Source organism: Saccopteryx bilineata, chromosome 12 (genome assembly GCF_036850765.1).
Source record: "Saccopteryx bilineata isolate mSacBil1 chromosome 12, mSacBil1_pri_phased_curated, whole genome shotgun sequence".
Lineage (NCBI taxonomy): Eukaryota > Metazoa > Chordata > Mammalia > Chiroptera > Emballonuridae > Saccopteryx > Saccopteryx bilineata.
In genome coordinates this window covers 32298190-32322745 of record NC_089501.1, presented here as the reverse complement: position 1 = coordinate 32322745, position 24556 = coordinate 32298190, and the positions used below count along the sequence as shown (strand labels likewise).

The window sequence follows — 24556 nt, the reverse complement described above, 5'->3', positions numbered from 1 at the left end:
TGAGTTCATGCTTTTCATTTCTCTCCCTTCCTGTCTGTCTATCCCTGTCTGTTCCCCCCACCTCTCTCTCTCTCTCATTAATAAAGAAAAATTTTTTTAAAAATAAATCTACAAATAGTTCAGCCTGATTAGCAAAGTGAACAAGAATAAAAAAAATAAAAAAAAACAATGACACAAATTGGCAGGGTTAAGAGCATCAAAGAAAAAAAATCACATAAATTACAAGGCAGTTTCCCAAACATACAAGTAAGACTGCACTGTTGAACTTGGAGAATTTCTGTTTCTTATTCTGCCTGTTTTGTGCACTTAAACCCAATTAACACTGGTGCAGGTCACTCACAATCATCCATTACAGATGAAAGTGGCTGAATTCAACTTAATGGTCCATAAACACTACCCAAGTCCACACAAACAAAGACAAAACAAAATCTAGAACATTACAACATGGGGGAGGGTGCGGCAGGTCAGGACAGAGAATACCTCATTGTATTTACACCAGTCACAACTCAAAATTTCCGCCTGATGTGCTGGAACCACAATTCTGACTCCTGCTGTCTTCACGTCCCAAATTCTCAGCGTCTGATCACCTGGTGAAAGAGAAAGACTTGATCACTTTCTATCACAGCACCAAGGTGCTCAGTGACAGGTACCATGATGATAAAACACAGGAAACACACAGCCTTCACTGACAGGATACTGCCATCTGTAGCTCATACACACATACACATTGTTTTCAACTCTTCTCAAAGTGATGGACTACAAAAAATAGCACACCATGACAATGTTTTTTAGATCTAACTCAAATGGGGAAAATCTGATTCTCACACTGAGAAAAGCACCATGGTGACTAAACCCACATCTGGTGTGTTTTTCTTTAGGTACTAAAGACCCTGAAAATCCTCGCTTCTAATAGTTAGTCCCTTGTACTAGTATATTCTACAAGAAACAAAACAATAATAATTTTACTATTAAATGGAGGCAAAGATTACCAAGCCAAAACAGAAAAATTTTTAAGCTTAACTTTTACGTTTAGCGCATTTTCATTGGCCAGTCAGAGAGATTATATTTTTCCTCCTTGGAAAGAAACAAGTTGAAAAAATTTAAGAATTATACTTTGTATTATTACAAAATTGGTTTACATTGCTTAGCTGCACAAAGTCACCCCTGATTAAATGTCTTATATGTTGTTTGCCTTGAATTTTTGTAAACTATGAAGAAACAGCAAAATGATCAGATGAATAAGACCCAGTAAATATACCTCAAAAGTAAATTACAATTACTGATCATGGGAAAAAGCTAGTTCATTTTGATGACTGGAATGTGGTCTATGGCATGGTGGCAGTCATGGTCTTGAATGTCATCAGTGGTTGTGTGACGCCGCACAAGTTATATAACATCTAAGAATAATTCCTCACTGCTAAAAAGAAAACAGAATGCCTACATACAGAGTTGTACAAGAAATTAGTGTAATAAAGTTTCTGTAAAGCACCTAGCATCATGCCTCCTAGCACAAAGTCGATGTTTTAACATATGGTAAATAAAAGTGCTACATTTTATAATTATTCTTTAATTACCTACATATATTTCCCTTTATTTCAAATTCTTTTTATTTTATTTTATTTATTCAATCTAGAGAGGTGGGGTGGGGGGAGAGTGAGAGAGAGAGAGAAACAAGGGGGGAGGAGCAAGAAGCATCAACTTCCGTATGTGCCTTGACCAGGCAAGCCTAGAGTTTCGAACCAGAAACCTCAGCTTTCCAGGTCGACGTTTTATCCATTGCACCACCACAGGTCAGACTATTTCAAATTCTAAATCAGGTAATTTAGCTATTTTGTATAATGTTTTTCTGATTTCCTTCGATGTTGCTTAAGAAAGACAGCATTAAATTGCTGATGGTAATGAAATGTAGGGGTCAAGTATGGAAGGAAACTGGAGTTCCAGAGCATGGTTCTAATCCAGCTCACTCGTTTGGTAGTTGTTGACTGGACTCTAGGTGATGGGTATACAACATAATCAGCAGCTGAAATGCTAGAGAAATGTTTACCTGAAACCTATGTACTACTACTGATCAATGTCACCTTGTTAAAAGTTAATTTTCTAAAAAAAAAAAAAAAAAAAAAAGAATATTGAGTAGGAGATTAAGTAGTAATGTTATTCTAGCAACAATATGAATGACTTCCACAAATAATGTTGAGCAAAAGAAACCAGACACAAAAATATAAAAACAGGCAACATTAATCTATTCTATTAGAAGGCAGCACAGGGGTCACCCCAGGGCATGGGGGGCGGTAATGACTGGAAGGATGTGAGGAGGGCCTCTGGAAGCATTCTGTTTCTTGATCTGGTTGCTGGCACACAGATGTGTTCACTGTAAAACTTCAACGCCTTACACACTGAAGATTATGCACTGTTCTGCATGTATGGGCATTATACTCCAATAAAAGACCAAACAAAACTACAACCAAGGCTGGGTGGTTGGTTATTCTAAACTTCACTGGAACAATATTTTGGTTGCTACCTTGCTCAAGCAACATGGCCTGTCCCCTCTTTCAGTTAATTCAAGGGGCACAAAGAGTGAGAATTGCTCGGCAGGAGTTAAGAAGTCCACTTCCTTGACAGTCACTCCTGATGCACCCATTTGGCATTTCATCCTCATCATTCTGATTTCCAGGTAGGAGAGGGACCTTCTGGCCAAATGGCACAATGACTCTCTCAACTCTTTGATCCACCAGGACATCTGTATTTGTGGTTTTTTAAATCGTATTTTCCAGACATCTGGCCTTTCACTGTGAGCCTGATTGTTCGTCGGGGCCATGTGACAGTGCTATAGACTCACCTGAATTACCAGCTTCCTGATCAGTTGCAGACCTGCCACTGGCAGCAGAACCAATGAATTTAAATGCACAATGCTGAATAGGAAGTACTGGCTGCTACTATTTCTAATTTCAAGTTGTAGCAAGTAAGAGGAAGCTGGGTAAAAAGAATGAGTGTAAACCATGAGTCTGAAACTGTGAAGTGACCTGAGTAGCAAAAGGATGCTTATTGGGCCCAAATAATTTAATTTCATTGAAATACCAGATGCCTATCAGATGTCATATGACTTTTTCTTAGAGTAGAATGAGGTTTTTTTTTAAACTACTGGACCCAAAACATACACACATGGCTATCATTTATGTAATTATACAGGGTCTGTAATAATAGTAACTTAGTTTTCGTGGTTCACAAGAAAGTTTATTTCACATTAATCCTCTTTCTGTAAAGAGCTCAAATATTTCTCCCTTCTAGCTCATATAATTTAGAAATATGAATTCTGTACTAATACAACTACTATGAATTAGACAAAATGCAATGTCCTTAGAGAACACTGCTATGGAGGATCAATCTAGATCTAACTCTCTAAGAACTCCCCTCTCTGGCCTGTCATAACTTAGCCAATGATAAATTTAGTTCTAGATTTGCATATACCACACCACTTTGAAAGTTACCAAATTTTTGAAGTAATCTTTTTAAATGAACTTACTGTATAGTACACAGGTCCACTGTTTGATTTCCATCAAAGCCCCTCATAGTTATACTCATCCCTGAATGAGCAGCCATTTGAGTGAATACTGGCCCCCTAGCATGTATCCATTTACTCCACCTAACCAGGAGTCACTCTTTCCATTCTCGATGTACATAGTTTGGGTACCACTCTCCCATTTCCCATTCCCAACTGCAGGAGCTAAGCCTGACCCAAGCCAACCAACACATCACACACCCCTCTCCAGGCATGGTGCTTAGTTGTGGAACATCCACAGAAGACCCTTCAAAGCCAATGAAAGAAAAGGGAACTTTCTTAAATGTCTGAAGAACTTCTCACTTTTTCCTACACACAAAAACCAGAAAGGATTGAGGGGTTAAAGCTACTGCCATCTTGCTATCACGTGGTACCTGATACTGAAACCAATTCAACAGAAAACACAAGGGCAAGAACATCCTTTGGCCCCTATAACTAGCCACGTCTCTACAAAGCCAGTTCTAATTCTGTACTTTTAAACTATGGGAGCAAATAAATTATCTTCTCCCTTAAAGCGGTTTGAGTCAGAATTTCTTTCAATTTCAACTAAGTCCTGGTTGAAATGACCATTATTTATTTTCATTTCTAATATAATACATGAAAGTCATGTCATTGAACAGATGGTCTCTTTTTCTATTAAAGCAAATGATCACTCTGTTGATAAAAGACTGTTTTTATATACTATTTATTTACAACAAACAAGTATTTTTAAAAGTTAAGCTTTATGATTATATTGCTAATTCTCTACACACAACTAATCCTTTTCTGTTCTTCAGTCTCACACTGAACGCTCTCTGTGTGATATCCAGAGTCAATATTATGTATACCATGCTACACAAAAGGCCAATGAAAGACGAGGTGTGTGTGACTCAGCCCAAATAACAGGCTAGTATACACAATTCTACCTCATCCTTAAATAAACGCAGCTGTATCAGTTCATGATTTTGTCAATGTCAGCTTTTACATTTGGTCGTGGGCATATAAGAATACTGATTAAAATCAAATTAAGACAATTTTAGAACTTAAAATATAAGTGAATAAAATTATATATGAATATAAAGTAAAGGAATTTTTAAAAATCTATCAGTAGTTCCAAGAGTTTTACTGATACTTTTCCAAATATGTAAGATACAACTCACGATTAATTCCAGTTTATTATGAATGATGCCAACCAGAGGTCCCCGTGGACATGGCTTCCCTGTTGCACCAGAAGGGAAGCATGTTTCAGTTCACTGAAGGTGAATCTATTCTATACCCCTAACTCCATCCAGGGTTTGAAATGCCTCCTTTGAAACCGTAGGATGCAAGGCCAACGGGCATGCCTACTAGAAGAAAATGAGGCTAATGTCAACCTGGTCACATCTTCATGAGAATTTTAATTTAATTGTACTAAAACTCTCCGTGTTAGGGCTTTTCACTGAGAATAAAATTTTAAAAATTATAACCATTACACTGACCTTTGGTCATCTTACAGATGTGATTCACTATAAACATGAAACTCATTAGCATTTATACCAAATTAGAAAGCATAAAAGATGATGAACTCAAGTTATACATGCAGGTTAAAGAGTTAATTCAAATTAAATGCATCAACATTGCTATCATTTATATAATATACACCTGGCCATATGGTTAGCTGCATAACAGAAAGGTAAAAGATCAAAGAGGAAATTTAGGCTTAGAAAAAAAAAATGTGACAAGAAAAAATATATTATTCGTCCCATCCCAAAAGCCTTGGTAGTTTTTAAAAGATTCATGTCAGATTATAAATAAAAACTATGACAATTTATAAGTCTAAAAAAATACTAGTGATAATTTTGTAAGTTGACAGAGTGTACCATCTTTATTCTAGAAAACAATGCTATTCATTTTAATCAGCAAACAAAAAAAATTTTTTAATTAACTGCACCTCTATACACAGAAGTTACTATTATTCACTATTACCTGAGATTCAAAAAAATTGCTTAATCTAAATGGACATACTTGTCTGTACACAATTTACCAGAAGGTTTTCACTCCTGAGTGTCCTCATTCTAATAATGCTTATAGAATTCAGGGACATTGAGTCATTTTGAATTTTTAGAATTAAAACTAATAAACAAAAGACAAATACCGTATGATCTCATTTACATGTGGAATTAATAAAAATATATAAATGCAAAGAACAGATTGGTGGCTGTGAGAGGTGGGGGTGAGGTAAGTAGGCTTTTGTGGGGGAAGGAGATCACAAAGTACAAAGTTCCTGTTATAAAACAAGTAAATCCTGTGAATATAATGTATAGCGTGGTAACTATGGTTAATACTGTATTATTTATTTGAAAATTGCTGAAAGTAGATCTTAAAATTTTCATAAGAAGAAAAATTTATAGATTTAGCATGGTGATCATTTCAATATGTATATCCAAATATTGAATAATATTGTGGCACACCTGAAATTAATACAGGGTGGGGCAAAACTAGGTTTACAGTTGTGAGTATGTGAAACACAGAGTTTATTCTTATATTATTTATTAATTATTGTATTAGTTTCCATACAAACAAACATAAACCTTCTTTTGCCCCACATTGTATAAAATTATATGTCAATTATATCTCAATACTAAAACAAATGAAAAGGATTTCTGTGACATTATATTTCTTATGAAAGCCACTTAACATAATTTGACAACTTAAGGCATTGACATGTAGTTTATTAGCAAGAAAGGAACAATTATCCTACCAATTGTCTATCTTTGGATGCTGGATAATTAAACCAGGAGACAATACCAGAAGCACTCTACCTGTTCCTGCAGCTATTGTCTTCTGCCCTCCCTTAGACAACCAAAAGAGTTTCCTTTTTGTGTGTGTGTGTATTTTTCTGAAGTTGGAAACAGGGAGGCAGTCAAGACAGACTCCCGCATGCGCCCGACCGGGATCCACCCGGCACGCCTACCAGGGGGCGATGCTCTGCCCATCTGGGGCGTCACTCTGTTGCAACCAGAGCCATTCTAGCGCCTGAGGCAGAGGCTACAGAGCCATCCTCAATGCCCGGGCCAACTTTGCTCCAATGGAGCCCTGGCTGCGGGAGGGGAAGAAAGAGACAGAGAGGAAGGAGAGGGGGAGGGGTGGAGAAGCAGATGAGCGCTTCTCCTGTGTGCCCTGGCCGGGAATCGAACCTGGGACTCCTGCACACCAGGCCAACGCTCTACCACTGAGCCAACCGGCCAGGGCCTAAGAGTTTCCATTTCTTTATCTTCCCGCAAGGCTCTATACCAGCAAACATTTCCTATGAAGGGCTCATCTGTATTTTTGGCTTCCAGGACTATTTGTTGTCATCACTACTCAACTCTGCCACTACAGTGTGAAAGCAGCCAAAATATGATGTGAGTGAATGGGCATGGCTGTGTTCCAATAAAATTTTATTTACTAAAAACTGTCAGTGGGTCATTTTAATCTGAGTGCAGTACATCTGACCCTTGAACAACAAACTCAGGAATTAGAGGTGCCCACCATTCTGCAGTTGATACTCTATGTACAGCTTATAACTTCTCCTGAAAAGCTAATCATAGTTGTCTTACAGTATCCGCGGGGGGGGGGGGGGTGTCCGTTGCAGAACCCCCACTCCCCAGAACACCAAACTCCTTGGAAGCTCAAGTCCTTTATATAAAATGGCGTAGAACAATGCACACAGTCAACCTCTGCATTTGCGGATTCCCAATTGCAAATCGAAAATACTTGTTTGCCAGCCTGTGCTCCACTCAGTTTTCTTTTAATTAGTCTCTCCTATGTGCTCTGATTTACTGCAATGGCTTTCATTGTTTATGAGCCAATGACACAATTTTTATTCACAAGGCCAAACTTCTCAACTCCAAACTGAATCTGCTCACTGACAGCCCCACATGTGTGACCCACAGGCTCGACGTGTTCTAATACAAAACTCAAGATCTCTGCCAAGCACATTTCTTATCTCGATTGACATTACCATCCACAAATTTGTTCTTGCCAGGAATCTAAGACTTATTATTTACTCTTCTCTCTCACCTCTTCCACACCTTACAAAATCGTCTTAAATACATACCACTTAAATCGCCTGCTTTGTTCCATCCCTTCTGCCATAGTCCTTGCACATGCTTTCCTGTCTCTCCCAATTATTCTCCCTGCACTGACTCTTGCTCACCTCCAAACTATTTTCAAAGTGACAGCCAGAGTGAGAGTTTTTAGTGCAAGCCTAACCATACCACTCCCTTGCTTACACCTCTTCAATACTTTCTCACTGTCCATAGGACAAAATCCAAAATGTTGAACTCGGCCCACAAGGCATGATCTGGTCCCTGTCTGCTATCCTGGCCTCACTTTTACTACCCTTCCCCCTTGAGCAAGAGCCTGCCTGGCTTTCTCTCAGTCATTCAAATTGAGCATCCTGTTCTCCACGCCTGCGGAGTTCTCTCTGTACCAGGCAAGGCCTCCCGCTTTTCCCTGAGCCAGCTCCTAGTCATCCTAATGAAAGCCAGACACCTACAAAGCAAAAAGTTGATAGTTTCAAATACTAACAAAAATGAAGCGTTTTTACAATAAGAAATAAACTAAATAGGTTAAAAGATAGGCCACAAAACAGAGGATCTACAGAGCTCATACATCAAGACAGAAAAACAACAAACATCCCTCAGCAGAAATGAGCCAAAGACATGAACACGCAACCATCCCGACTAACTGACATATGAAAGGTCCTCACTTCCTTAGTAATCAAATATGCAAATCAAAACCACAATTACATATTTTTCATGCATCAAACTGACAAACATTTAAAAGATTGAGAAGGTGCATCTGCTTATCTTCTGCTTTGAAATAAACACATTTAAAGATGATTAGTGTCATACAAATGATATTTATGTGTACAATATAACACTGAACTCCACAATCATCTAATTCTTCATACTGGAATACGAGGAGCAGACAGGAGCTTACCCATCCCGTTACGCATCTGATGAGGCCGGGAAAGAGGCTCAGGGGGCAGCCTACAAGAGCGACTCCACCCTTGCCTATGCTAAGTGCTGCTCACTTTGGTTTGATTTCTACATTTTTTTACAGCTTTAATGGCACTCAATACATGACACAAATTATCTAAAAGAAAAATAAAGCAATATATATTAAAGTGTCAGAGCTTTTAGGAAGGAAATATATTTAGAAAACCTTTTTAGCCAAATGTATACTGGTAGTAGATCAAAAGAAATATGTTGCACCTCTTTTTCTTTTTAAATTTTTTAATTTAATAAATTTAAATATATAATATAAATGCATATATAATTCATAATTTATATTTGATGGATATTCTTTTCTATCAAGTTTATTCAAAACTATTGTCTAACTCTTTCTGAATGGTGGTGTAATTTACCCAATTTGCTATATAATATTGGAATAAGGTTACTAAGTAATTTCCACAATCAAAAAGTGTTTTTATTAAAACAATGTTTTCAATGGGGAAAAATAATTTGGGAATCTGGGACAGGAGATTTCCTGACTCACAGTTACAAAATTATTTTCCTATACAATTTCAACAACAACAAAGATTTTATAGTTATAAGCATATAAAACCTATCATCATTAAGCAAAGTTAGCCTTTGAAAGTATCTGAATTCTTCCTCAAGAATATTCCCCATTTATATTTTTAAAAAATTGTATCAAATATTCTAGGATAAGCAAAAGAATTTTTATGAAGGAATACAAGAAAATGTTAACAATGGGGGGAGGGAGGCTTTTACTTTTTATTTGGCATGTTTCTGTGTTGTCTGAATTTTCTTACTATGTTCATGATTAGAATAGGATTATATCTGGGACACCATTTTTGTTTTTTCTTTATAAATTTATTTTTTGAAAGTTATAAAAATTAAAAATATTTATGATTGGCCTGACCTGTGGTGGCACAGTGGATAAAGCGTCAACCTAGAAATGCTGAGGTTGCCGGTTCGAAACCCTGGACTTGCCTGGTCAAGGCACATATGGGAGTTGATGCTTCCAGCTCCTCCCCCCTTCTCTCTCTCTCTGTCTCTCCTCCCTCTCTCTCTCTGTCTCTCCCTCTCCTCTCTAAAATGAATAAATAAAAAAAAATTGAAAATTAAAAAATATATATATTAAAAATATATATATTTATGATTAATTTGCTACACATTCTTATAAGTGTTACTCTGACTTAGCAACCTTTGTTCTGATAAACAAACCAAAGACGAAAGCACTTAAGCAAAGCAGCTCAGAGGAAACAGCTAGACTGGTTCCTTCAATGCCTTTCCCTGAGGCTCCCTCACTGTGGAGAACAACTCTCTCCTCTTGGCCATGTGTGGAGGGGGCACTGCACTCTCTGTGGCAGCTTCTTCCTCGGTCACCGTCTGGGAGGACCCTGCCACTGAACTTGCGCAGGTAAAATCAAGACAGCAGAAGAGAGACAGGCTAGACTGGAGGGAAAACAAGGTAAAGGATGAACGTACAAGAGCTGTGAGGGCAGAGGTGAAGGCGTGTGGGAAGAATAAGGCTCTTGGCCAGGGAAAAGGAGCCCTGGGCAGCTAGAAACGACTGAGGACCAATAGCAACAGCCACCTGGAGGTGAGAATGCCACTTTACATGGCACTGCAGAGTGGCCCAGCAGTCAGTGTGTCTCTGCAACTGACATATAAGTTAGACTGTCCAGGTTTTATATGCTTTAGGAATTAGCCTACAAAACAAATTTGTAAATCTTTATGCAAACAGTACAAAGTGTAATTATTAGATTTGATAAAATGATTTTTCTCAAATAGAGACAAAAGTATCTACTTTACCATAGAACTGCTGACATAAATCAGAAGTAACATCAGAAACATTATACCAGAACACATCCCTGCTATGGCTAAACAGCAATGACTTACAGAGGCTATCCCTAAAAGGAAGGTAAACATCCACAAAAGGAGAGACTGATGCCAAAGCCCTCACTTGCTCTTTGTCCTGCACCTCTTACCTCACCAAAAAGGAGTATGTTATAGCAAATGGTTAGAATCATTAAAAAGTAATTCAGGCCTAATTCATGTCTAGAGCTTGGTATAGAATGAAACAGTCTACAGAGCGCAAAGAATTCTGTTCTGGGGTTGTTTTGTTTTTCTCAGAATAGATGGTACACAGCGCCACCTACTGGGGAAAGTAAGACTACCATTCACTACAAGTGAGACTTTTGGTAAATACCAAATTATTTACCTGAGGCTGAAGCAAAGCAACCAGGGATATGGGGAGACCAGATTGTGCTATAAATGAAACTCTCATGGCCTCTAAAGGTGCACAAAGACTTTCCAACAGTTGGGTCCCACTACAAATAAATGAAAAGATAGTTATTAACAGAAGAAAATTCAAAGGTATGCTTCTATATGTACAATATATAAAAACATAGGTATATATTTATATATACACATATGATATACATACATTTCTCAAGAAATTTTTTTAATGTCTATTTTTGCATAAAGCAAGATGGCATTTAAGGGACCAAAATAATCAATGCTGAGCCAATCATTGGTGTACAGCTTAAAGATTAGAAAACTTTAAATTCTATTACATGCTTTAATATATTTTTTGGAAATAAAATTAGCTATACAATTTAAAAGCTGCAGAAAATATTCTAGAAAATGAAAAAGTCAGTGGAAGCTTTGGTTATGGGAATGTTTGTTTTTAAATACCGTGACACTGACATACCAGTTTGACAGTCTTATCCCATGAACCAGACACCATAAGTTGTTCGCCTCTGGTTTGGCTCCAATCAACACTGTATACCTAAGAACATTTAAAAAGGTCATTTAGAAAGCACCAAGTTCAATATTATACTGCATCTTCTTATAACAGAAATAGCCAATTAGAACTAATTTACTTTGTGGAAACATGAAGTGCTACAAATCTTAACATGTGTCTGCTAAGTGGTACGTCACTGCGTCCACTTCTCCATCCTTATTCCTTACCGATCCTACTTTAACAGATTCTGCAGAATATTTCCAAATCTTCTTCACTAAAATAAATCAGACATATTTTTAAACCTACCAAAAAAATCATTGTTTGCAACACCCTGAAGAAATGTCAGAGCAGATTAAAGAGTCATCTAAAAAAGCTTGCTGGGTCAAACATTTATCAGAAAGCATTAAAATTCCACTCCTCACTATCTGGCCTTTCTTAGGAAAGCGCATAGGAACAAGGTGATCCTTTCAGACCTCTGGGTAAACAGCCTTAGAGACCCAGTGCTGCTGCTCTAATCTGTGCGTTGCCGCTGGCTCTTGGTTCTTGGTGAACCATTTCAAATGAACTATTCGGAAACTTAGGGAAATATTTTTCATTCTGTCATTTTATACAACAGATTATATACAGATCACTACTATAAGCTAAGTTCAACAAAATATGTGCACAATGATACTTAATGAAAGCAGTCCTGACATGGATCTGAGTCTACATCACAAAATGTGATCAGCAGGTTACTGTGAATCTAAAAACTCGAACTACCACATCTGTGTAAGAAGCACGAGTGTCTGGGGCTTGTAGAGGTTTAAGTCTGGGTTATCTGTTCTCAGCCGCCTACTGCTAAGCTGAGTCACGTTGGAGCCTGATTAAAAACAAAAAAATCAGTAAAGTATTGCTGTCTTTTCCTAAAACTAACACTATGTTAACCAGATTTTTGCATTAATTTTGATTTTTCTTACTGCCTTAAGAGATTATTTCTTTTGACTTCCAAGTTTTTGGGGTGCTCCCTTCAATCACGTACTCAAGGTGAGTGCCTCACCGAGCTGCCCTAGTCCTGGCCCCGCAGCTGCCCACATCCATGCGAAAGAGGGAAGAGCAGTCGGAATACTACAGACACAGCAATCCGGTAACAGAGAGCAGCTCACACAGTAAACAAAAGGGGGGGCAAAAGCTGAAGACTCTATAGCCATCTGCTAGTATGGGTGGAAAAGACAGGTTTGGCAGCAATCACTGAAGATGTTGAGAGCTGAGGAGTTTGATTTTACCCTCTAGGCCAGGGCTCAGCAAGTTTCTCCTGTCAAGGGCCAAATAAATATTTTATGCTTTCTGGACCATTTGATCTCTGTCGCAACTACTAAACTCAGTCATGTAGAGCACAAGAGTAGCCATAGATGATACTTAATGAATGGACCTGGATGTGTTCCAATAAAACTCTACATCAAACCAGACAGGGTTGGGTTTGGCCTTGGCCCGGGCATAGTAGGTTGCCAATCCTTGCTCTGGGCTGTGTCCATTCAGAATAACCACAGAAGCAAACCTTTATTGAGCACCTACTGCATGCAGGATGTTGTCATAAACACTTTGTGTATTTTATTTCATTTAATCTTTACTTCTATGAAGTAGATACTATGCCACGGCCCAGAGAGGTTCAAATTCCCAAAGCTGGTAAGTAGCAGAGCTGAAATCTCAGTATGGACGGCCCAACTGCACAGCCCAGTCTCAGACCCCTCGCCGGGCAGTCCCTACAGCACACTGCTCAGGGCCCAACTGCACAGCCCAGTCTCAGACCCCTCGCCGGGCGGTCCCTACAGCACACTGCTCAGGGCCCAACTGCACAGCCCAGTCTCAGACCCCTCACTGGGCAGTCCCTACAGCACACTGCTCAGGGCCCAACTGCACAGCCCAGTCTCAGACCCCTCGCCGGGCGGTCCCTACAGCACACTGCTCAGGGCCCAACTGCACAGCCCAGTCTCAGACCCCTCGCCGGGCAGTCCCTACAGCACACTGCTCAGGGCCCAACTGCACAGCCCACCCTCAGACCCCTCGCCGGGCGGTCCCTACAGCACACTGCTCAGGGCCCAACTGCACAGCCCAGCCTCAGTCCCCTCGCCTGGCAGTCCCTACAGCACACTGCTCAGGGCCCAACTGCACAGCCCACCCTCAGACCCCTCGCCAGGCGGTCCCTACAGCACACTGCTCAGGGCCCAACTGCACAGCCCAGTCTCAGACCCCTCACTGGGCAGTCCCTACAGCACACTGCTCAGGGCCCAACTGCACAGCCCAGTCTCAGACCCCTCACTGGGCAGTCCTTACAGCACACTGCTCACAGCACACCCTCAGTCCCCTGGCCGGGCGGTCCCTACAGCACACTGCTCAGGGCCCAACTACACAGCCCACCCTCAGACCCCTCACCAGGCGGTCCCTACAGCACACTGCTCAGGGCCCAACTGCACACCCCAGTCTCAGACCCCTCACTGGGCAGTCCCTACAGCACACTGCTCAGGGCCCAACTGCACAGCCCACCCTCAGACCCCTCACCAGGCGGTCCCTACAGCACACTGCTCAGGGCCCAACTGCACAGGCCAGCCTCAGTCCCCTCGCCGGGCGGTCCCTACAGCACACTGCTCAGGGCCCAACTGCACAGCCCAGTCTCAGACCCCTCACTGGGTAGTCCCTACAGCACACTGCTCACAGCCCACCCTCAGTCCCCTGGCCGGGCGGTCCCTACAGCACACTGCTCAGGGCCCAACTACACAGCCCACCCTCAGACCCCTCGCCGGGCGGTCCCTACAGCACACTGCTCAGGGCCCAACTGCACAGCCCACCCTCAGTCCCCTCGCCGGGCGGTCCCTACAGCACACTGCTCAGGGCCCAACTGCACAGCCCACCCTCAGTCCCCTCGCCGGGCGGTCCCTACAGCACACTGCTCAGGGCCCAACTGCACAGCCCACCCTCAGACCCCTCGCCGGGCGGTCCCTACAGCACACTGCTCAGGGCCCAACTGCACAGCCCAGCCTGAGTCCCCTCGCCGGGCGGTCCCTACAGCACACTGCTCACAGCCCAACTGCACAGCCCACCCTCAGACCCCTCGCCGGGCGGTCCCTACAGCAGCACACTGCTCACAGCCCAACTGCACAGCCCACCCTCAGACCCCTCGCCGGGCGGTCCCTACACCACACTGCTCACAGCCGAACTGCACAGCCCACCCTCAGACCCCTCGCCGGGCGGTCCCTACAGCACACTGCTCAGGGCCCAACTACACAGCCCATCCTCAGACCCCTCGCCGGGCGGTCCCTACAGCACACTGCTCAGGGCCCAACTGCACAGCCCACCCTCAGACCCCTCGCCGGGCGGTCCCTACAGCACACTGCTCAGGGCCCAACTGCACAGCCCACCCTCAGACCCCTCGCCGGGCGGTCCCTACAGCACACTGCTCAGGGCCCAACTGCACAGCCCACCCTCAGACCCCTCGCCGGGCGGTCCCTACAGCACACTGCTCAGGGCTCAACTGCACAGCCCACCCTCAGACCCCTCGCCGGGCGGTCCCTACAGCACACTGCTCAGGGCCCAACTGCACAGCCCACCCTCAGACCCCTCGCCGGGCGGTCCCTACAGCACACTGCTCACAGCCCAACTGCACAGCCCACCCTCAGACCCCTCGCCGGGCGGTCCCTACAGCACACTGCTCACAGCCCAACTGCACAGCCCACCCTCAGACTCCTCGCCGGGCGGTCCCTACAGCACACTGCTCAGGGCCCAACTGCACAGCCCAGTCTCAGACCCCTCGCCGGGCGGTCCCTACAGCACACTGCTCAGGGCCCAACTGCACAGCCCACCCTCAGTCCCCTCGCCGGGCGGTCCCTACAGCACACTGCTAAGGGCCCAACTGCACAGCCCAGCCTCAGACCCCTCGCCGGGCGGTCCCTACAGCACACTGCTCAGGGCCCAACTGCACAGCCCAGTCTCAGACCCCTCGCCGGGCGGTCCCTACAGCACACTGCTCACGGCCCAACTGCACAGCCCACCCTCAGACCCCTCGCCTGGCGGTCCCTACAGCACACTGCTCACGGCCCAACTGCACAACCCACCCTCAGACCCCTCGCCGGGCGGTCCCTACACCACACTGCTCACGGCCGAACTGCACAGCCCACCCTCAGACCCCTCGCCGGGCGGTCCCTACAGCACACTGCTCACGGCCCAACTGCACAGCCCACCCTCAGACCCCTCGCCGGGCGGTCCCTACAGCACACTGCTCAGGGCCCAACTGCACAGCCCAGCCTCAGACCCCTCGCCGGGCGGTCCCTACAGCACAATGCTCACGGCCCAACTGCACAGCCCACCCTCAGACCCCTCGCCGGGCGGTCCCTACAGCACACTGCTCAGGGCCCAACTGCACAGCCCACCCTCAGACCCCTCGCCGGGCGGTCCCTACAGCACACTGCTCAGGGCCCAACTGCACAGCCCACCCTCAGACCCCTCGCCGGGCGGTCCCTACAGCACACTGCTCAGGGCCCAACTGCACAGCCCACCCTCAGACGCCTCGCCGGGCGGTCCCTACAGCACACTGCTCAGGGCCCAACTGCACAGCCCAGCCTCAGACCCCTCGCCGGGCGGTCCCTACAGCACACTGCTCAGGGCCCAACTGCACAGCCCACCCTCAGTCCCCTCGCCGGGCGGTCCCTACAGCACACTGCTCAGGGCCCAACTGCACAGCCCACCCTCAGACCCCTCGCCGGGCGGTCCCTACAGCACACTGCTCAGAGCCCAACTGCACAGCCCACCCTAAGACCCCTCGCCGGGCGGTCCCTACAGCACACTGCTCACGGCCCAACTGCACAGCCCACCCTCAGACCCCTCGCCGGGCGGTCCCTACAGCACACTGCTCAGGGCCCAACTGCACAGCCCACCCTCAGTCCCCTCGCCGGGCGGTCCCTACAGCACACTGCTCACAGCCCAACTGCACAGCCCACCCTCAGACCCCTCGCCGGGCAGTCCCTACAGCACACTGCTCAGGGCCCAACTGCACAGCCCAGCCTCAGACCCCTTGCCGGTCGGTCCCTACAGCACACTGCTCACGGCCCAACTGCACAGCCCACCCTCAGACCCCTCACCGGGCAGTCCCTACAGCACACTGCTCAGGGCCCAACTGCACAGCCCAGCCTCAGACCTCTCACCGGGCGGTCCCTACAGCACACTGCTCAGGGCCCAACTGCACAGCCCACCCTCAGACCCCTCACCGGGCAGTCCCTACAGCACACTGCTCAGGGCCCAACTGCACAGCCCAGCCTCAGACCTCTCACCGGGCGGTCCCTACAGTACACTGCTCAGGGCCCAACTGCACAGCCCAGTCTCAGACCCCTCGCCGGGCGGTCCCTACAGCACACTGCTCAGGGCCCAACAGCACAGCCCAGCCTAAGTCCCCTCGCCGGGCGGTCCCTACAGCACACTGCTCACGGCCTAACTGCACAACCCACCCTCAGACCCCTCACCGGGCGGTCCCTACAGCACACTGCTCACAGCCGAACTGCACAGCCCACCCTCAGACCCCTCGCCGGGCGGGTCCCTACAGCACACTGCTCACGGCCCAACTGCACAGCCCACCCTCAGACCCCTCACCGGGCGGTCCCTACAGCACACTGCTCACGGCCCAACTGCACAGCCCACCCTCAGTCCCCTCGCCGGGCGGTCCCTACAGCACACTGCTCAGGGCCCAACTGCACAGCCCACCCTCAGTCCCCTCGCCGGGCGGTCCCTACAGCACACTGCTCAGGGCCCAACTGCACAGCCCAGCCTGAGTCCCCTCGCCGGGCGGTCCCTACAGCACACTGCTCACAACCCAACTGCACAGCCCACCCTCAGACCCCTCGCCGGGCGGTCCCTACAGCACACGGCTCACAGCCCAACTGCACAGCCCACCCTCAGACCCCTCGCCGGGCGGTCCCTACAGCACACTGCTCACAGCCCAACTGCACAGCCCACCCTCAGACCCCTCGCCGGGCGGTCCCTACAGCACACTGCTCAGGGCCCAACTGCACAGCCCACCCTCAGACCTCTCTCCGGGCGGTCCCTACAGCACACTGCTCAGGGCCCAACTGCACAGCCCACCCTCAGACCCCTCACCGGGCGGTCCCTACAGCACACTGCTCAGGGCCCAACTGCACAGCCCACCCTCAGTCCCCTCGCCGGGCGGTCCCTACAGCACACTGCTCAGGGCCCAACTGCACAGCCCAGCCTCAGACCCCTCGCCGGGCGGTCCCTACAGCACACTGCTCAGGGCCCAACTGCACAGCCCAGCCTCAGTCCCCTCGCCGGGCGGTCCCTACAGCACACTGCTCACAGCCCAACTGCACAACCCACCCTCAGACCCCTCGCCGGGCGGTCCCTACAGCACACTGCTCACGGCCCAACTGGACAGCCCACCCTCAGACCCCTCGCCGGGCGGTCCCTACAGCACACTGCTCAGGGCCCAACTGCACAGCCCACCCTCAGTCCCCTCGCCGGGCGGTCCCTACAGCACACTGCTCAGGGCCCAACTGCACAGCCCACCCTCAGACCCCTCGCCGGGCGGTCCCTACAGCACACTGCTCAGGGCCCAACTGCACAGCCCAGCCTGAGTCCCCTCGCCGGGCGGTCCCTACAGCACACTGCTCACAGCCCAACTGCACAGCCCACCCTCAGACCCCTCGCCGGGCGGTCCCTACAGCACACTGCTCACAGCCCAACTGCACAGCCCACCCTCAGACCCCTCGCCGGGCGGTCCCTACAGCACACTGCTCACGGCCCAACTGCACAGCCCACCCTCAGACCCCTCGCCGGGCGGTCCCTACAGCACACTGCTCAGGGCCCAACTGCACAGCCCACCCTCAGACCCCTCGCCGGGCGGTCCCTACAGCACACTGCTCAGGGCCCAACTGCACAGCCCACCCTCAGACCCCTCGCCGGGCGGTCCCTACAGCACAATGCTCAGGGCCCAACTGCACAGCCCACCCTCAGACCTCTCGCCGGGCGATCCCTACAGCACACTGCTCAGGGCCCAACTGCACAGCCCACCCTCAGTCCCCTCGCCGGGCGGTCCCTACAGCACACTGCTCAGGGCCCAACTGCACAGCCCAGCCTCAGACCCCTCGCCGGGCGGTCCCTACAGCACACTGCTCAGGGCCCAACTGCACAGCCCAGTCTCAGACCCCTCGCCGGGCGGTCCCTACAGCACACTGCTCAGGGCCCAACTGCACAGCCCAGCCTCAGTCCCCTCGCCGGGCGGTCCCTACAGCACACTGCTCACGGCACAACTGCACAACCCACCCTCAGACCCCTCGCCGGGCGGTCCCTACAGCACACTGCTCACAGCCGAACTGCACAGCCCACCCTCAGACCCCTCACCGGGCAGTCCCTACAGCACACTGCTCAGGGCCCAACTGCACAGCCCAGCCTCAGACCCCTCGCCGGGCGGTCCCTACAGCACACTGCTCACGGCCCAACTGCACAGCCCACCCTCAGACCCCTCGACGGGCGGTCCCTACAGCACACTGCTCAGGGCCCAACTGCACAGCCCACCCTCAGTCCCCTCGCCGGGCGGTCCCTACAGCACACTGCTCACAGCCCAACTGCACAGCCCACCCTCAGACCCCTCACTGGGCAGTCCCTACAGCACACTGCTCACAGCCCAACTGCACAGCCCACCCTCAGACCCCTCGCCGGGCGGTCCCTACAGCACACTGCTCAGGGCCCAACTGCACAGCCCAGCCTCAGACCCCTCGCCGGGCGGTCCCTACAGCACACTGCTCACGGCCCAACTGCACAGCCCACCCTCAGACCCCTCGCCGGGCGGTCCCTACAGCACACTGCTCAGGGCCCAACTGCACAGCCCACCCTCAGACCCCTCGCCGGGCGGTCCCTACAGCACACTGCTCAGAGCCCAACTGCACAGCCCACCCTTAGACCCCTCGCCGGGCGGTCCCTACAGCACACTGCTCACGGCCCAACTGCACAGCCCACCCTCAGACCCCTCGCCGGGCGGTCTCTACAGCACACTGCTCAGGGCCCAACTGCACAGCCCACCCTCAGTCCCCTCGCCGGGCGGTCCCTACAGCACACTGCTCACAGCCCAACTGCACAGCCCACCCTCAGACCCCTCACTGGGCAGTCCCTCCAGCACACTGCTCACAGCCCAACTGCACAGCCCACCCTCAGACCCCTCACTGGGCAGTCCCTACAGCACACTGCTCAGGGCCCAACTGCACAGCCCAGCCTCAGACCTCTCACCGGGCGGTCCCTACAGCACACTGCTCAGGGCCCAACTGCACAGCCCACCCTCAGACCCCTCGCCGGGCGGTCCCTACAGTACACTGCTCAGGGCCCAACTGCACAGCCCAGTCTCAGACCCCTCGCCGGGCGGTCCCTACAGCACACTGCTCAGGGCCCAACTGCACAGCCCACCCTCAGACCCCTCGCCGGGCGGTCCCTACAGCACACTGCTCACGGCCCAACTGCACAGCCCACCCTCAGACCCCTCGCCGGGCGGTCCCTACAGCACACTGCTCAGGGCCCAACTGCACAGCCCAGCCTCAGACCCCTCGCCGGGCGGTCCCTACAGCACACTGCTCACGGCCCAACTGCACAGCCCACCCTCAGACCCCTCGCCGGGCGGTCCCTACAGCACACTGCTCAGGGCCCAACTGCACAGCCCACCCTCAGTCCCCTCGCCGGGCGGTCCCTACAGCACACTGCTCACAGCCCAACTGCACAGACCACCCTCAGACCCCTCACTGGGCAGTCCCTACAGCACACTGCTCACAGCCCAACTGCACAGCCCACCCTCAGACCCCTCGCCGGGCAGTCCCTACAGCACACTGCACAGGGCCCAACTGCACAGCCCAGCCTCAGACCCCTTGCCGGGCGGTCCCTACAGCACACTGCTCACGGCCCAACTGCACAGCCCACCCTCAGACCCCTCACCGGGCAGTCCCTACAGCACACTACTCAGGGCCCAACTGCACAGCCCAGCCTCAGACCTCTCACCGGGCGGTCCCTACAGCACACTGCTCAGGGCCCAAATGCACAGCCCACCCTCAGACCCCTCGCCGGGCGGTCCCTACAGTACACTTCTCAGGGCCCAACTGCACAGCCCAGTCTCAGACCCCTCGCCGGGCGGTCCCTACAGCACACTGCTCAGGGCCCAACTGCACAGCCCAGCCTAAGTCCCCTCGCCGGGCGGTCCCTACAGCACACTGCTCACGGCCCAACTGCACAACCCACCCTCAGACCCCTCACCGGGCGGTCCCTACAGCACACTGCTCACAGCCGAACTGCACAGCCCACCCTCAGACCCCTCGCCGGGCGGTCCCTACAGCACACTGCTCACGGCCCAACTGCACAGCCCACCCTCAGACCCCTCGCCGGGCGGTCCCTACAGCACACTGCTCAGGGCCCAACTGCACAGCCCACCCTCAGTCCCCTCGCCGGGCGGTCCCTACAGCACACTGCTCAGGGCCCAACTGCACAGCCCACCCTCAGTCCCCTCGCCGGGCGGTCCCTACAGCACACTGCTCAGGGCCCAACTGCACAGCCCAGCCTGAGTCCCCTCGCCGGGCGGTCCCTACAGCACACTGCTCAGGGCCCAACTGCACAGCCCACCTTCAGACCCCTCGCCGGGCGGTCCCTACAGCACACTGCTCACAGCCCAACTGCACAGCCCACCCTCAGACCCCTCGCCGGGCGGTCCCTACAGCACACTGCTCACAGCCCAACTGCACAGCCCACCCTCAGACCCCTCGCCGGGCGGTCCCTACAGCACACTGCTCAGGGCCCAACTGCACAGCCCACCCTCAGACCCCTCTCCGGGCGGTCCCTACAGCACACTGCTCAGGGCCCAACTGCACAGCCCACCCTCAGACCCCTCACCGGGCGGTCCCTACAGGACACTGCTCAGGGCCCAACTGCACAGCCCACCCTCAGTCCCCTCGCCGGGCGGTCCCTACAGCACACTGCTCAGGGCCCAACTGCACAGCCCAGCCTCAGACCCCTCGCCGGGTGGTCCCTACAGCACACTGCTCAGGGCCCAACTGCACAGCCCAGCCTCAGTCCCCTCGCCGGGCGGTCCCTACAGCACACTGCTCACGGCCCAACTGCACAGCCCACCCTCAGACCCCTCGCCGGGCGGTCCCTACAGCACACTGCTCACGGCCCAACTGCACAGCCCACCCTCAGACCCCTCACTGGGCAGTCCCTACAGCACACTGCTCACGGCCCAACTGCACAGCCCACCCTCAGACCCCTCGCCGGGCGGTCCCTACAGCACACTGCTCAGGGCCCAACTGCACAGCCCAGCCTCAGACCCCTCGCCGGGCGGTCCCTACAGCACACTGCTCACGGCCCAACTGCACAGCCCACCCTCAGACCCCTCGCCGGGCGGTCCCTACAGCACACTGCTCAGGGCCCAACTGCACAGCCCACCCTCAGACCCCTCGCCGGGCGGTCCCTACAGCACACTGCTCAGAGCCCAACTGCACAGCCCACCCTTAGACCCCTCGCCGGGCGGTCCCTACAGCACACTGCTCACGGCCCAACTGCACAGCCCACCCTCAGACCCCTCGCCGGGCGGTCCCTACAGCACACTGCTCAGGGCCCAACTGCACAGCCCAGCCTCAGTCCCCTCGCCGGGCGGTCCCTACAGCACACTGCTCACAGCCCAACTGCACAGCCCACCCTCAGACCCCTCACTGGGCAGTCCCTACAGCACACTGCTCACAGCCCAACTGCACAGCCCACCCTCAGACCCCTCACTGGGCAGTCCCTACAGCACACTGCTCAGGGCCCAACTGCACAGCCCGGCCTCAGACCCCTCGCCGGGCGGTCCCTACAGCACACTGCTCACAGCCCAACTGCACAGCCCACCCTCAGACCCCTCACTGGGCAGTCCCTACAGCACACTGCTCAGGGCCCAACTGCACAGCCCAGCCTCAGACCTCTCGCCGGGCGGTCCCTACAGCACACTGCTCAGGGCCCAACTGCACAGCCCACCCTCAGACCCCTCGCCGGGCGGTCCCTACAGCACACTGCTCAGGGCCCAACTGCACAGCCCAGTCTCAGACCCCTCGCCGGGCGGTCCCTACAGCACACTGCTCACGGCCCAACTGCACAGCCCACCCTCAGACCCCTCGCCGGGCGGTCCCTACAGCACACTGCTCAGGGCCCAACTGCACAGCCCACCCTCAGACCCCTCGCCGGGCGGTCCCTACAGCACACTGCTCAGAGCCCAACTGCACAGCCCACCCTCAGACCCCTCGCCGGGCGGTCCCTACAGCACACTGCTCACGGCCCAACTGCACAGCCCACCCTCAGACCCCTCGCCGGGCGGTCCCTACAGCACACTGCTCAGGGCCCAACTGCACAGCCCACCCTCAGACCCCTCGCCGGGCGGTCCCTACAGCACACTGCTCACAGCCCAACTGCACAGCCCACCCTCAGACCCCTCACTGGGCAGTCCCTACAGCACACTGCTCACAGCCCAACTGCACAGCCCACCCTCAGACCCCTCACTGGGCAGTCCCTACAGCACACTGCTCAGGGCCCAACTGCACAGCCCAGCCTCAGACCTCTCACCGGGCGGTCCCTACAGCACACTGCTCAGGGCCCAACTGCACAGCCCACCCTCAGACCCCTCGCCGGGCGGTCCCTACAGTACACTGCTCAGGGCCCAACTGCACAGCCCAGTCTCAGACCCCTCGCCGGGCGGTCCCTACAGCACACTGCTCAGGGCCCAACTGCACAGCCCACCCTCAGACCCCTCGCCGGGCGGTCCCTACAGCACACTGCTCACGGCCCAACTGCACAGCCCACCCTCAGACCCCTCGCCGGGCGGTCCCTACAGCACACTGCTCAGGGCCCAACTGCACAGCCCAGCCTCAGACCCCTCGCCGGGCGGTCCCTACAGCACACTGCTCAGGGCCCAACTGCACAGCCCACCCTCAGACCCCTCGCCGGGCGGTCCCTACAGCACACTGCTCAGGGCCCAACTGCACAGCCCACCCTCAGTCCCCTCGCCGGGCGGTCCCTACAGCACACTGCTCACCGCCCAACTGCACAGACCACCCTCAGACCCCTCACTGGGCAGTCCCTACAGCACACTGCTCACAGCCCAACTGCACAGCCCACCCTCAGACCCCTCGCCGGGCAGTCCCTACAGCACACTGCACAGGGCCCAACTGCACAGCCCAGCCTCAGACCCCTTGCCGGGCGGTCCCTACAGCACACTGCTCACGGCCCAACTGCACAGCCCACCCTCAGACCCCTCACCGGGCAGTCCCTACAGCACACTACTCAGGGCCCAACTGCACAGCCCAGCCTCAGACCTCTCACCGGGCGGTCCCTACAGCACACTGCTCAGGGCCCAACTGCACAGCCCACCCTCAGACCCCTCGCCGGGCGGTCCCTACAGTACACTTCTCAGGGCCCAACTGCACAGCCCAGTCTCAGACCCCTCGCCGGGCGGTCCCTACAGCACACTGCTCAGGGCCCAACTGCACAGCCCAGCCTAAGTCCCCTCGCCGGGCGGTCCCTACAGCACACTGCTCACGGCCCAACTGCACAACCCACCCTCAGACCCCTCACCGGGTGGTCCCTACAGCACACTGCTCACAGCCGAACTGCACAGCCCACCCTCAGACCCCTCGCCGGGCGGTCCCTACAGCACACTGCTCAGGGCCCAACTGCACAGCCCACCCTCAGACCCCTCGCCGGGCGGTCCCTACAGCACACTGCTCACAGCCCAACTGCACAGCCCACCCTCAGACCCCTCACTGGGCAGTCCCTACAGCACACTGCTCACAGCCCAACTGCACAGCCCACCCTCAGACCCCTCACTGGGCAGTCCCTACAGCACACTGCTCAGGGCCCAACTGCACAGCCCGGCCTCAGACCCCTCGCCGGGCGGGTCCCTACAGCACACTGCTCACAGCCCAACTGCACAGCCCACCCTCAGACCCCTCACTGGGCAGTCCCTACAGCACACTGCTCAGGGCCCAACTGCACAGCCCAGCCTCAGACCTCTCACCGGGCGGTCCCTACAGCACACTGCTCAGGGCCCAACTGCACAGCCCACCCTCAGACCCCTCGCCGGGCGGTCCCTACAGCACACTGCTCAGGGCCCAACTGCACAGCCCAGCCTCAGACCCCTCGCCGGGCGGTCCCTACAGCACACTGCTCAGGGCCCAACTGCACAGCCCACCCTCAGACCCCTCGCCGGGCGGTCCCTACAGCACACTGCTCAGGGCCCAACTGCACAGC

The 24556-nt window shown here is 52.2% G+C and overlaps 1 protein-coding gene across 1 annotated transcript in view; it reads right to left on the bottom strand.

The window, feature by feature from the left end:
- PEX7 (peroxisomal biogenesis factor 7) overlaps window positions 1-24556 on the bottom strand; it is a 94495-nt gene that overhangs the window by 50750 nt on the left and 19189 nt on the right. Inside the window, exons 4-6 of the mRNA XM_066248375.1 lie at window positions 11243-11320; window positions 10751-10859; window positions 481-587 (exon numbers count right to left, since the gene is read on the bottom strand). Coding sequence (XP_066104472.1) covers window positions 481-587; window positions 10751-10859; window positions 11243-11320 — 294 coding nt within the window. The remainder of the gene's footprint in view (window positions 1-480; window positions 588-10750; window positions 10860-11242; window positions 11321-24556) is intronic.